The following is a 13,323-nucleotide window of genomic DNA, read 5'->3' as shown; positions in this document are numbered from 1 at the left end:
CCCATCAATTGTTCTGTTGCAGTCTTACTCAAGCTCCTCAGCCTTCTGATGTCTCTCTCTTATGTGAGTTTCACACTCACTGTTTCCCCTCCCTCTGTCCACTCTCTAGCTCCCGCTCAGTCACCCTTTATCCCTCTCTCTGCCGCTCTCTCTGTCCTGTTTTCTTTCTTCTTCCTTTCTTTCTCCCCCTCCCTCTCTCTCTCTTCCTCCCCCTCCCTCCCTCCCTCTCCCTCCCTCTCTCTGTGTCTCTCTCCCCCTCCCCTTCCCTCGATCTATCCCTCTCTATTAACAACTCTCCGGTGCTCTTATTTGCTGTGCCTCCTGTTTCTCCTCAGCTGGCAGTGTTAGTGCTTGGCTGGGGTAAAAAGCCAGGCCGTCCTGCAATCCTCCAGAGCCGCGAGCGGTGACGGCCCATTTAGTCATTCTGCTCATTAATTTCATCAATAAGCACAGAAGTAGCCTGGCCTCGGCACATCGCTCCTCTCCGCAAACCATAAATTACACCCCGAGTTACAACCCCCCGGCTGCGCAAACTGCCAACGGAAATAAAAAAAGAAGATGAAAACAAGCAAAGTTCGAAGGACAACAAAGAGGGTGGGGCGGGGGTGCGGGGGGGAGGACAACCTCAACACACAGCAAACGAGCAGGTGCCGCATTGCTGCACAGCCCTAACAGAAGGCCTGTTTATACTCAATTCAATGTAATACTTGCCCTCCCGGACGACTCGAGGGACAACCAGAACAAACCAGAACCGGCGACGGGGAGACAAACAGAGGAAGGGGCCCCCTCCTGTCCACGAGGCCCACCGTGGTGCGGGGCGCTGGGGGAGGGGGCCTTCGTACGGGATGTTTGAGTGGCAGTGCAGTGCGGGTAGTGGCGCATGCTGCAGTGAGGACTCGTCTCGTGTTCCCAGATGGAGGCGACAGGAGAGGGGTGCCGCTGTGTGCTGTGTTATTGGAGTGGACGGGCTGGTGGGCCGCAGCACCTGCCATCGTTTAACCCTGCAGGACGAGCTGCTGCCACCGGCGCTCGGCAGTCAGTCAGGGTGACAGACTGCTGGAAGTCACAGCCTGACCCCCCCGCTACACACACACACACACACAGGCACACACACATAGACACACCACCAACATAGAGTCAAATCCACATACCTATGCACATACACACACACACACACACACACACACACACACACATACACACACTCCCATTCTGCTCACGTATATGGGTATGTGTAAAAAGCTCATTCACAAAAAAAGATCCAAATTCAAATTAAAATACCTTGCCTTAAAATCAACAAGTACACCCTTAAGTAACAGATTTTTTCAATTATTGTATCAAAATGATTTTCTGTTGTTTTGTTTTAGTTTTTTAAGTGTGTGTGTGTGATGTTGTGTATGTGTGTGTGTTTCTGCGTGTGTGTGGTTGCATGTGTACATTTGCAGGTGTGAGTGAGTGGGGCCACTGGACACAGTAGTAAGCTCCGGTTTGCTGAGGGAGGCAAATAGGTTTTTATCCTCTTTGGTATAGACACCAAAGACCCATTTACACCACATAATGCACCAGAATGCATTTCACCCTTTAAGGTTTCTATCCCTGAGGAGATCATCAAATTGGTCTGAATGGTGAAAGAATGCAAATTGACGCATGCATGCACACTAACACATACGCTACACACACAAACAGACAACAACAAACCAATTCAGCCACTGTTTATGTGCGAGGGTCAGAGGGCAATCTGGGTGTCACCTGCCCACACTTCTGCACAGGTAGGCACTCGCTGGGCGAGCAAGACTGGAGAGAAGAGAGAGAGAGAGAGAGAGAGAGGGCAAGTGAGATTTAACGGTTCAGAGGGAAATAAGAGCACAAGACTGGGTTGACAAATAGACCGCTGTAGGCTACAGGGAGGAGAAATAAACTAATCTGAGTGAAAGAGATGGAGATGGAGAAAGATAGAGAGAGAGAGAGAGAGAGAGAGAGAGAGAGAGACAGAACATTAAAGAGAGAATACAGAGGACAATGAAATAGTTTCTTCCCAGTCCGTATTCAGACCATATCCGAATGAATGGGGGGTAAGGCACCACAGGTATCCACTACTTATTTATTTATTCACTGCATTCCAAACGGGAGGACAGATCGAGCCAAGAGATATGATGTCATCATTATTTAGCGCTGTGGGTCGCCCTTGCTCTGCATGGACGTTTGAATTCTTCTGGCTGTTGATCGCAGATCAGCTTAGCTAGCCAAACGGCTAACCTTTAACATTAAACGGAAGAAAATGCAAATCTGACCTTGGATTTCAGTTGTGAGGTAAGCCCCGTGCCACGCTCTGGGCTAATCCCATGGCCACCAGGGAGGCAGGGTCTCACCTGCTCGCCACCTTTGGGCTGGGAAATGAAATGGAGATCTTTCAAAGGAGTTGCTGGCAGCTGGCATCTTTAACCTCACACCTGCTCCATCTTTTTCATGTTCCCTCTGTCAGCCCATGTCTGGGACGTGTTGTGTGTGTGTATGTGTGTGTGCTCTCGTCTGTCTGACTGTGTAAGCGAGCAAGTATGTTTAAGGGCATTTGTGACATGTGTGTTTTTTAAGGTGTGTGTGTGTGTGTGTGTGTGTGTGTGTATGTGTGTTTGTGTATGTGTGTGTTTGTAAGCTGTGTGTGAGCATATATGTGCGTGAGTGCGTGGCTATATTTGTGAATAAATATATGTGTATGTGTGTGTAGTTCTGTGCATTTGTGTGTGTGTGGGTGTCTGTGTTTGAGTGGGTGTGACTATTTGTGCATATATGTGTGTCGTGTGCATGTGTGAGCTTATGTGTGTGTATGTGTGTGTGGGTGTGTGTGTGTTTGTGTGTGTGTAAGGTGTGCGTGTGTGTTTGAGAATTGTTGCATATATGTGTGAGGGTATGGGCATTTTGTTAACTTTGGGAGTGTTTGTGGTACACAGGTGTAGCTGCTGTCGACAGTGTTTCTGGTCTGTCTGCTGAAGCACACTCACGGGGATGATACAGCTCAGAGACCAGTGATATATGAGCCCTCACAAACATTTGTCTAGAAAAGCCCAACCACTCTCACATGTAAGGAAGGAAGCAGGAAGCAGGGAGACACCCATACACACATACAAAGACACACACACGCACACACACACAAACACACACACACACACACACACACACTCACACACACACACACACTCACACACACACACACACACACACACACACACACATACAAAGACACACATACAAAGACACGTACACACAAAGGCAAAGGAAAATATCACTCATATGTCTATGTAACTTATATCATTATTTGATAATAATTTTAAAGGAGTGAGAGAGAGAGAGAGAGAGAGAGAGAGAGAGAGAGAGAGAGAGAGAGAGAGAGAGATGCTGTGATCCACATGCTACATTCTAAGTCTAAGCTGGGGAGAAATATATATTTCTCCCTTGGTGTCCTGCTGTTTCAAACAGTGTGAATATTATCCCACCTGGTGAAGCTACAGACACAACACAAAGCAGCTGCCAACTGCAGTCCTTCAAAGGGCTAATGGAAAAAAAACACCTGCACGTTTTGTTCTGCATATAAAGTTTTAGAACCGGACAGTATTGATACTGTTCATTGACGGTGTAGTGCAAAAAAAAATTAGGAGCGCTAGCCAAGCGTAGAGCAGTTCATAAGGGAGTGCTAGACTAGGTCAGTGTGCCGTTAATCGTTATCAACTGAAAACTATGGAAACCAAACTCCTTTTCAGGCTTTGTTGTGTCACTTGCTGCTGGTCTAACCAACCCCCCCCTCCCCCGCCCCCCCTATTAGATTATATTCTTTCTTCAGGTTCAGGCCACAACCACACACACACACACACAAACGTGTGTTTGTAGATATATATATATATATACTTTCAAAAATAAATATGTGGAAAACACAATTAGGCTATGGCTAAACATCCCCTTGTCCTCGCTCTACACTCCCTCTCTTCATATGCAACTGAAAACCCTTCTCTCCTTTACTCCCTAACGCTTTCTATTTGATTAATGTCAAGACCTTAAAATGCCAAATAGCAGAGTAGCGGAAGTGAGTGGCATGTGTGTACGTGCGTGTGTGTGTGTGTATGATTTTGAGAACGTGTATGTGTGCTTGCGTGCGTGTATGTATACGGGTAAGAGAGAGAGAAAGAGTGAGAGTGAGAGGGCGGGAAACAGAGAGAGGGAGAGAGATAGAGAGAGAGAGAAAGAGAGAGAGAGTTGCAGGTGAGGCACTTTCAATTGATCCTAGTGTGGGAGCAATTGATTTCTTGAAGAAGTCAGCACTTAAAATCATTGCCGATCCAGAATTAGTAAAACAAAAAATAAAAAATGTTATCTTCATAAAAAGACAAAGACATAACATACAGATGATACCGTGTCATTGTATTTGGAGAGAAAGAGAGCGTATGTGTGTGTGTGTGTGTGAGTGTGTGTGTGTGTGTGTGTGTGTGTGTGTGTGTGTGTGTGTGTGTGTTCATTGCATTCACGCACACGCACAAATACACAGGTAAGTGTCTTTACAAACACCAACTAGAGCTGAAAGTTCTTTCTCGCAGAAACAATCAACAGGGCTTTAATGCATAAAAAATGTATCCAACATGCAAACTCCACTAGCCTTGAAACCAGACCCACCTGGAGCTCATGTTCTGTTTGCTCTGGCCCATGCGTCAGGCCATCCTCCCGCTCACACTGACTCCAGGAGACCTGAACCGTGGAGGGCCAGTGACGTTTATCTAAAATGGGTGCTTGTTGGTATGCATTTTGGTTGGCGTCAGTTAAAAAACACTCCCTTTTTTTTTTTATACCAAATTTGCAATTTGGTCTGGCGGTGACAGGCTACAACACAGCATCTTCAGGATTCAAAGATAGCTCTAACCATAATGGCAGAATCTGAAGCAACTGACACTTTGGATGTGGAACTTTAACAAAAAAAGCTCAAACCTGCCAAACGTAGACTAAATATTCGACATGGAAGGAGAGATCAATGAGGGGAGAGATCAAAGTAGTGATGAAATATATTCAGTACTGTGTGGGATTTTGTGGTTTTTATCATGCCCAAATTCGACTCAATTTCCTCATATGATAGAGTAATCTAAACACATGGCAACAGCCGTATGTGGTGTGTTTGTGTGCGTCTGTATGTGGTGTGTGTCTGTGCATGTGCTTGTGTGTGTCTGGGAATGTGTGTGTGTTTGTGTGTCTGTGTGAGTGTGTGTGTGTGTGTCTGAGCATGTGTGTATGTGTTAGTGTGTATGTGTTGGTGTGTATGTGTCTGTTCATGTGTGTGTTTTGTGTGTGTGTGTGTGTGTGTGTGTATCTGTGTGTGTGTGTGTGTCTGTGCACTTTTGCCACCAACATCTATTCTTTACATGTCTGCAACCTTCTTCCTCTCAGATTTTCCTCTATATCCAAAAAAACACACACATACACAAACACGCATACACACACAAACACAAACACACACACACACACACAAAACGATTGTATTTGTCTTTATCAGTCCTTCCATTTTCCTCGCCTCGCCTTGTGTTCAGTCCTGCCGCTCAATATTTCATGCCGTTGAGAGCGTATCTATTCTGAGCTTTTCCCCCTCTCTCTCTCTCTCTCTCCCAACCCCTCTCTCTTACTCTGCCCCTCCTCTTTCTCTCCCACCATCTCTCCCACTGTCTCCCTCTTTAGAAAAAACCCTTCTCTTCACACATCATTCTTTCTGTCCTATCCCTCTCTCCGTCCCTCAATAAATTTCCCCTCTCCCTTCCACTCTATATATCTCCTTGCACTCGTAATGCTCTGTGCCCCCATCTGACTTACCCACTGCCTCTCTTTTTTTCTCGCTTCTCTTTCTCTGTATTTCTCTCTTCCTCTCTTCCTATGCTCTCACTCTCTTCCATCCCTTCCCTTTCCCTTCCCTGGCTTCCTCGTGTCTCCAGCCTCTCTCTCCCGGCCTCTCCCCTCTCAGAGCAGAGCAGGGCTGGCTCCGTTTGCTTGCCTGCTCAGAAAGTGACAGGATCCTCTCTCTCCCTGCCTTAACCTCGCTCTTAACTTCCACCGCTCTCTCTCTCTCTCTCTCTCTCTCTCTCTCTCTCTCTCTCTCTCTCTCTTCCTCTGTATCCCAATGGATTCCTCTGCAACCCAAACACCCAGCAAGCTCCCTTCCCTCTCTGCACCTTTTTCCTCTTTTCTCTACACATCCAATCAGAATAGCACCTTTTTCTCCCCCCTCCTCATCTCTCCTCTTCTTCTGCCACCCTGTCATATTCCGATCCCCCTCCCCCTCAACCCCCTCCTCCTTCTCCCCCTCCTCCCTCCTTCCTTCTCCTCCTCCTCATTGTTCTCCCCCCCTCCCCCCCTTCTCCTCCACCTCCCCCTCCTCCCCCCCTCCTCATTCTTCTCCTCCCCCTCCCTGCCCCCTCCTCCCCCCTCCTCCTCATTCTTCTCCTCCCCCTCCTTCCCCCTCCTCCTCATTCTTCTCCTCCCCCTCCTTCCAGCCCTCCCCTCTCCTCCCCCTCCCCCCTGCTTGGCGCTCTGTAGTGTTGTTTTAGGCACAGCAGTGAAAGGTAAACAGAGAGATTGAAAATTCATGTCAGTCAGTCGGGTGAGAGAGCGAGAGAGCGAGAGAGCGAGAGAGGGAGAGAGGGAGAGAGAGAAGGCTGGGAGAGTGTCAGTACAATTTACTAACACAACAGTGAACAGAGAAGCGGGCCAAGACACAGTGAGAGGGCAGGCCGGTGGTGTGGAGGAAGAGGAGAAGGAGGGGGAGACGAAGGAGAACTGATCCAGTGTACTGAGGGATGTAGAAGGAAATGGATGAATAAAATAAAAATAAAGCATGGGAATCGCCAAAACTTTGTGCGGCGAGATGGATGGCCGCCGTCACCGGAACCAAATTAGCGGTTGTGGGAGCCGGCGGCATTGGATCGTGTGGGCTTTATGGAGGGGGGGAGGTCCGACTCTGGCCCGGGGTGTCATAAAGACGGGCCAAACGAGGTCGGCGCTCATATTAAGGCCCGGCCCGGAGTAATCCAATAGCACCTCCACTCTGGCCCCCCCACCATGGGACCTGGACGGGGCCGGCAGGGGTGATTAACATTGACAGGACAGGGGGCACACACACACACACACACACACACACACACACACACACACAACACACACACACACACACACACACACACACACACACACACACACACACACACACGTGCGCGCGCACACATGCGACTTCAGCATAAGTTAAACAATAAAGAAATCTGAACACAAACACACCACATACTATATTTTAAATTCAAAATTGAATAATGCCACATTCATAGCTCCATCTGTCCATGAGATTTTTGTTGAAACAGCTTGAACATTTGTTTGGATATTCAGTGATAAAATATGCACTTTCCATGGCATTTAATCCCTGGTAAACGAGGGCCGTTTGTGCTCAAACGAGGACCGTTTGTGGTGTATTGCTCTGTATTGTATTCTAATCTATCGGGGGCCTGATATTATAGTGTCATGGGTGTTCGACTATGAGTTTGATTCCCTGAAGCGAGATGTCGATTGCCCCAACCTGCTCCTGAAGGATGATGGATCACATTTCTCTGATTACATTTAAGATTCACCTCAGATAAAGTATAGTTTACATTTGTAAATAGAAAATCACGTCTCAATCGTCAAGGGGAACCAGTTCGCGTGGAGCCCGGCCCTGTCTGTCTTGTGTCATGCTCCGCAGAGCAGACGGGCTGGGAGACAGAGGACACACAGGCCAGAGACCACCGCATAACGTCTGATAGACAGAGGAACTGAGACCATTGGGGCTCATTATAAGTTGCATGTCTGGATAAAAGAAAAGTACAGAAGGAGGGAGAGGAGAGGAGTAGCAGGAGAGAGAGGGAGGGAAGGGTAGCAGGGGAGCAGAGGAGAGGAGAGAAGGAGCAGGAGAGGGTGAGAGGAGAGGAGAAGAGGAGATAAGGAGAGAGGAGAGGAGAGCAGGAGTACACTGGAGAGAGGAGATGAGGAGAGGGGGAGAAGCAGGCAGGTGGACCTCCAGAGAGAGTGAACAATAACAGAAAGATAGAGGATGAGAAGAGGCAGAACGAGATTCAAACACAGAGAGAAAAATGGAGGACAAGAGAACATTAAATAACTAAAGGTTTTTGTTGAGAAAACTGATGGGAGACTCACGCAGATGGGAGGGAGCAAAGAGAGAGAGAGGAGAAGAGAAAGAGAGAGAGAGAGAGAGAGAGAGAGAGAGAGAGAGAGAGAGAGAGAGAGAAGAGAGAGAGAGAGAGAGAGAGAGAGAGAGAGAGAGAGAGAGAGAGAAATAGAGAGAGGGGACAGCTCAAGGTAGAAGAAGAGAAAAAGACAAGGGGGAATCCCTGATGGGATCTCATCCCTCCCTCTTCTTCTTCTCTCTAGATTTCCCTTGTTTTTTCCCTCCAATAAATCATTCTGACTTTTCCTTAACCAACCCATTCCCAGCAGCCAAGAAGAAAACTGTTCTGTCCACCATCCCTGCGTCTCTCCCTCCCTCCCTCTGTCACCATGTGTGTGTGTGTGTGTGTGTGTGTGTGTGTGTGTGTGTGTGTGTGTGTGTGTGTGTTGTTTATCCCTCCAACTTGTGTCTGGGGATGCCAAATCGACTTTGGGGAGGGCTCCGGTATCGCTCTTGTTAAGCACGGGGAATGTTTTAATACAATTACCTCCATCACTTTAGTGATAAACTAGTTTGGGTAAGGACATAGCAGCACCGATCAAAACGTGTGAACACGAGCAGTTCAGGTTTGTGCTTTCTCCAAGAGGCTTGAGAAGGCCTATACCTATGCTGTCATCAACCATGGAACCCGTAGAGTCGACTATCTGGGGGAAGGATGGATGTTTGCAGCGAAACCTGGGAGTCACAAGGGTGTTAAACACACTGCAGATAGTGACAAGACGTTGGTGACAGATTTTTTCAAACGCTTGCTACTTTTTGGCGATATGGAGGACAGGATACTTGACAGAAACTTTAGTTGCAGTGACGCCTGATGTGACTCGACTCGGCCACAGTGTCGGAGGAATGCGCTTCGCTCCTCGAAGGGGGGTGGAGTTAGAGAAGGAACGAGCGCTGCCTACCAAACAGAGAGAGGAGAGAGGGGAGAGAGTGGACAGAGGGGGAGAGAGAGAAAAAGAGTCGAAGGAGCGAGAGACTGAGCTGTGTGCTGTCCGCGATAACGATGGTCGTGTGTCGGATAGTCTTCAAGAGATAATGCAATCAGCTGGTCGACTCTTCTAGATCGCAACGGCGGGAGAGATCAATCGTCACACATCCACAACTTACAGGATCTTTAAGGAAGAGACCCAAACTGGCATGCAAATGAAGATGTGCAAGCCATTTCTTTCCCTGAAGCGAGAATAACGGACACTTGCGGTGAATAATATTAAAGAAAAAGTGGGGAATCCCTTTCCTGCAAAAGCCTCTGCCGCCGTCCTTCCTCCGCTAGACGTTGTAGCGCAAGGTATTTTCATCTTCTTCTTCAGAATCATCAGCACACAACTCTTGCCGATGCTGTCGTAGTGGAGGACCATCGTGCCCGTTAGGTTAGAGAGCCTGATGTTCAAGCTTGTACATGGTACCAGCCCCCCAAGTCCCCCCCCCCCCCCCCCCCCGGCGCCTTGTGTCGGGCCGAAGGGCAGCTGTGCTTGGCTTGAGAGGACCGGGCAGCGATCATTCATAAGAGGACGAAACGCACGCAAGAGCCTGGGCCAGCAGCTCATCCCCTGAACCTCAGATCCAAGACCAATTTTTTTTTTTTGGAGGGGGGGACACACACTATCTGGGTATGGGGGAGGGGTCCTCCTCGTGCCACAATGGAATTTGAGTTTTTACAACTCTTCCTCCAGGGTGTATTATTAACACATCCACTGTGCTGGTTGTTTCACCGCTATTCACTTGTATATGCTGAGGCCTGTTTTTGTGTCCTTTGTGTCTTTGCTAGGCAATTGGTGCTGGGATGTTTGAGTCGCGTTGCTTGGTGGGGTGAAGGAATCAAGAACGTGGCCAGAGAGAGAGGAAGAGAGAGAGAGAGAGAGAGAGGGCGAGGAGGAAGAGAGAGGGGACGGAGCATGGCTTTAGTAACGCTGTCTCTCTGGGTGCTATCGACTCTCACCTGTACCAGCCTGCTCCCGGTGACCGCCAACAGGCACGCCGTGCACTGGAACAGCTCCAACATACAGTAAGAGCGTCTCTATCGGTGTCCTGACATGTGTGTTTGTGTGTGTGTGTGTGTGTGTGTGTGTGTGTGTGTGTGTGTGTGTGTGTCTGTGTGTATATGTGTATGTGTGTGTGTGTGTGTGCGCGCGCGTGTGTGCGTGTGTGTGTGTGTGTGTGTGTGTGTGCGAGTATGTGTGCGCCGCGCGTGTGTTTTGTGCGGTTGCAGGTTAACCTTTTTAACCACTTTATTTAAACCTCCGTCCGATAGAGTTTGAATGTGGCAGAGTAGCACTCGACCCGTCGCTCCGCCACTCGGGCCCCTCGACGAGGCTTTGTGTGAAAGCTGTCATGACCGTGCCCTTGGCCTCGCGTTTGTCCCCGCAGAGTGCCTGCCGGTTTAACTGTTGACTGTGGTGCCTGCTTCTGTCTCTATGTGGGAGCTTCCCAAGGGGTTGCCCCTTCTTTCTTCTCTAAGTCACTTTTACCTTTGAGTGTGTGTGTGTGTGTGTGCGTGTGTGTTTTATTTATGTATTTAATTATTTATTTTTAAACCGTGATTAGGATTCAGTTGATCAGATGGAAGGTATAACCCGTCCCTCCCTTCTAGGGCGATGAAGCCACCGCGATGCTTTTCTGGCTTGTGTTTGGAGGAATTTGAGGGAATGTAAACTGGCCTATTGCAGCGCCAAGGCGCTCTCAGAGAGTGGCCTCCATTAAGCGTGGTGGTGGTGCTCCACTCCAGCCCGGCTCCACACCTTCCCTACAGCGGGGCTCCAGACCCCAGCCCTGCTCGTCCTGTACGAGTCGCCCTACTAATTACCAGCATTTGATTTGTCCCTTCCTGTCCTCTTGATCCCTCACTGCTTCTCGTAACATCCCGGATTTACCTCCTTATGTTCTCCGCCTCCGCTGGCCTCCTCTCTCCATCATGAGTTTCTCCCTCCATCATGCCCCCCACCTCTCCGTCTTCTCCCCCTCTATCTGGTTCAATTAGGAGTACTTTTTCATCCTGACCCCATTGTGTTCCCACAGTGTCACTATTCAATCTCTCTTCTACCCCCTCGCTATGTCTCTGCCCCTCTCTCTCCAGACCCCCCTCTCTCCCGTGTTTACGATGGGCCCCAATGGGGGCCCATCGTTTGTTACTCCTCCTAATCCACTGCTCTCTCCAACCTTATCTTGATTCATGAGAAAAGTTTTTGTTGTGCTTTTTTTGGGGAGTTTTTTTACCGCTGCCTTTTTTATGAGCTGGGGTGTCCCACCGAGCCGCTGTCTATAAAGCTGAGGAGGTTCAATCACAACAGACCGTTTGGGGCCCTGAGAGGCCGCCTGCGCTTTGTTTTCAATTTAAAGTTGTTTGATTTAAACGCTTCGCTTATTTTACACTTAAAAAACAAACTGTACTAATTATATTACAAAAAAAGACGAAAAAATTGCTGTAGGAATACAAGTACACACATGGTGAAAGGTGTGTGTACACACACAGACCTGAAGCCTTGGGTATCGGCGTTTTCTCCCTGTGAAACCAGTGGAGGTAGATGTTGGTGCGGAAATCCGCGTCCAGCGTTTGAACGTCACGGACCAGCATCCGCTCGGAGGGCAAGATTTCAGGAACTTGACCTTTTTAAGACAAGCTGGATAGATGTCATTTGTTGTACCTATTCCCTCCGATAAGAGAATGAAATAATGCCGCTATCGACCCTGCGGTGAGGACATGAGCTTAAAGTGACCCACACATACACATACACATGCACACACACACACACACACACACACACACACACACACATACACACACACACACACACACACACATTTACATACACATACACACACATACATATTCATACACATACACATACACATACACACACACACATACACTTACACACACACACACACACACACACACATACACACAAACGCATGTACACACACAAACGCCCTGCTCTTGCATTATCTATGAGTCCTAAAGGCACAATGGTCAGGGTTATGGGCTTTTCGCCCTGCCCACTTCGTCTCGGCTTTAGAACAACCGTTATTCCGACAGCGAGGAACAAGGCGCCGTGTGTTCCTCTTCCTTCCTCAGCGTTTACTGTCTTGTCTTACGATAAGCTTTCGAAAATGGCGTCGGAGACGTGGCTCACCCTTTTTACGGCTGTGCTTATTGAAGCCGTAAACCATGACAAAAACTCCCAAACCACAGCGCAGTGTTCACAGGGGAGGCTGAATTATATGGCTCCCTCACTGTGAGGCGGGCCGGGCTTTTTGTTTTCGAGTGGAGTGGAAGTAAAGGTATCTGAACCAGGGCTGGGGTTAATGAGAAAGAGAGTTATTTGTGGCCGAAAATAGCATTTTTGTTTTGTTTTTGTATTTATTAGTTCAGAGGGTATTAATTTAGTTTTATTACATTTTCCGGTGGTTATGGTTATATCTCTGGAGTTCATTTTTTTCATTTGTCTGTATATTTCATATAGACAGACATTTTAATTGTATGTAGGTATTTTTGGTACTTTTAATTTCTATTTGGTATTAATATTTGTATTGCGTGTTTGTTTATTATCACCACATTTTCAAACGCTTTGTAGAAACATTATTAAAAACATCTACAAATATAAAAAAATAATGACCTAGTATTTTTCCGCTATCAGATCTACATTGGTTCGTATAAATAAGGTTATTGGGAGAAGGGCAGGAGGTAAGAATCGACTCAATATAATTAGTTCTCCAGCTCAGATAAGATTAAGATAAGATTTGTTCCATGACTCCGTTTTCAATGACATCCATTTTCTTTTCCCCGTGTTGACTTCCAGGCTCCGCCGTCATGTCCTCTTATTTTTTCCTCATGTTAAATGGTTCAAATTCAATTAAAGCAGCGAATGAAGGGTAAAAGGGGCGCCATTCCCGGTCTCGCTCATTACCCGGCGCTGTACCTTGACCTCAGCGTCTCCTACCCCTGGCTTCTCCTCGAGGAGGAGGAGGGTGGCTGTGGCTCATTTGGAGCACACTGGATTTTTTACCTGGTTGGTGAATGAAAAAGAAAAACCTTTCCTGATGTACCGCGGATCGGTCTAACCTTCCACCCTTAATGTCTCCAGTCCCCAACACTGCAGTGG

The 13,323-nt window shown here is 47.9% G+C and overlaps 1 protein-coding gene across 1 annotated transcript in view; it reads left to right on the top strand.

Annotated features, from left to right (window-relative positions):
* Positions 1 to 10,119: 10,119 nt before the first annotated feature.
* The window catches only part of efna3b (ephrin-A3b), a gene marked incomplete at both ends in the record, with an annotated part of 54,681 nt that continues 51,477 nt past the window's right edge, over positions 10,120 to 13,323 (top strand). The window contains one exon of the mRNA XM_079739895.1: positions 10,120 to 10,229. Within this exon, the coding sequence (XP_079596021.1) occupies positions 10,120 to 10,229 (110 nt within the window). The remainder of the gene's footprint in view (positions 10,230 to 13,323) is intronic.

The sequence above is a fragment of the Pollachius pollachius genome (genome assembly GCF_949987615.1).
Source record: "Pollachius pollachius genome assembly, chromosome: 1".
Classification (NCBI taxonomy): Eukaryota; Metazoa; Chordata; class Actinopteri; order Gadiformes; family Gadidae; genus Pollachius; species Pollachius pollachius.
Note: the sequence above shows the minus strand (reverse complement) of the source record. Positions and strands in the feature narration are given on the sequence as shown.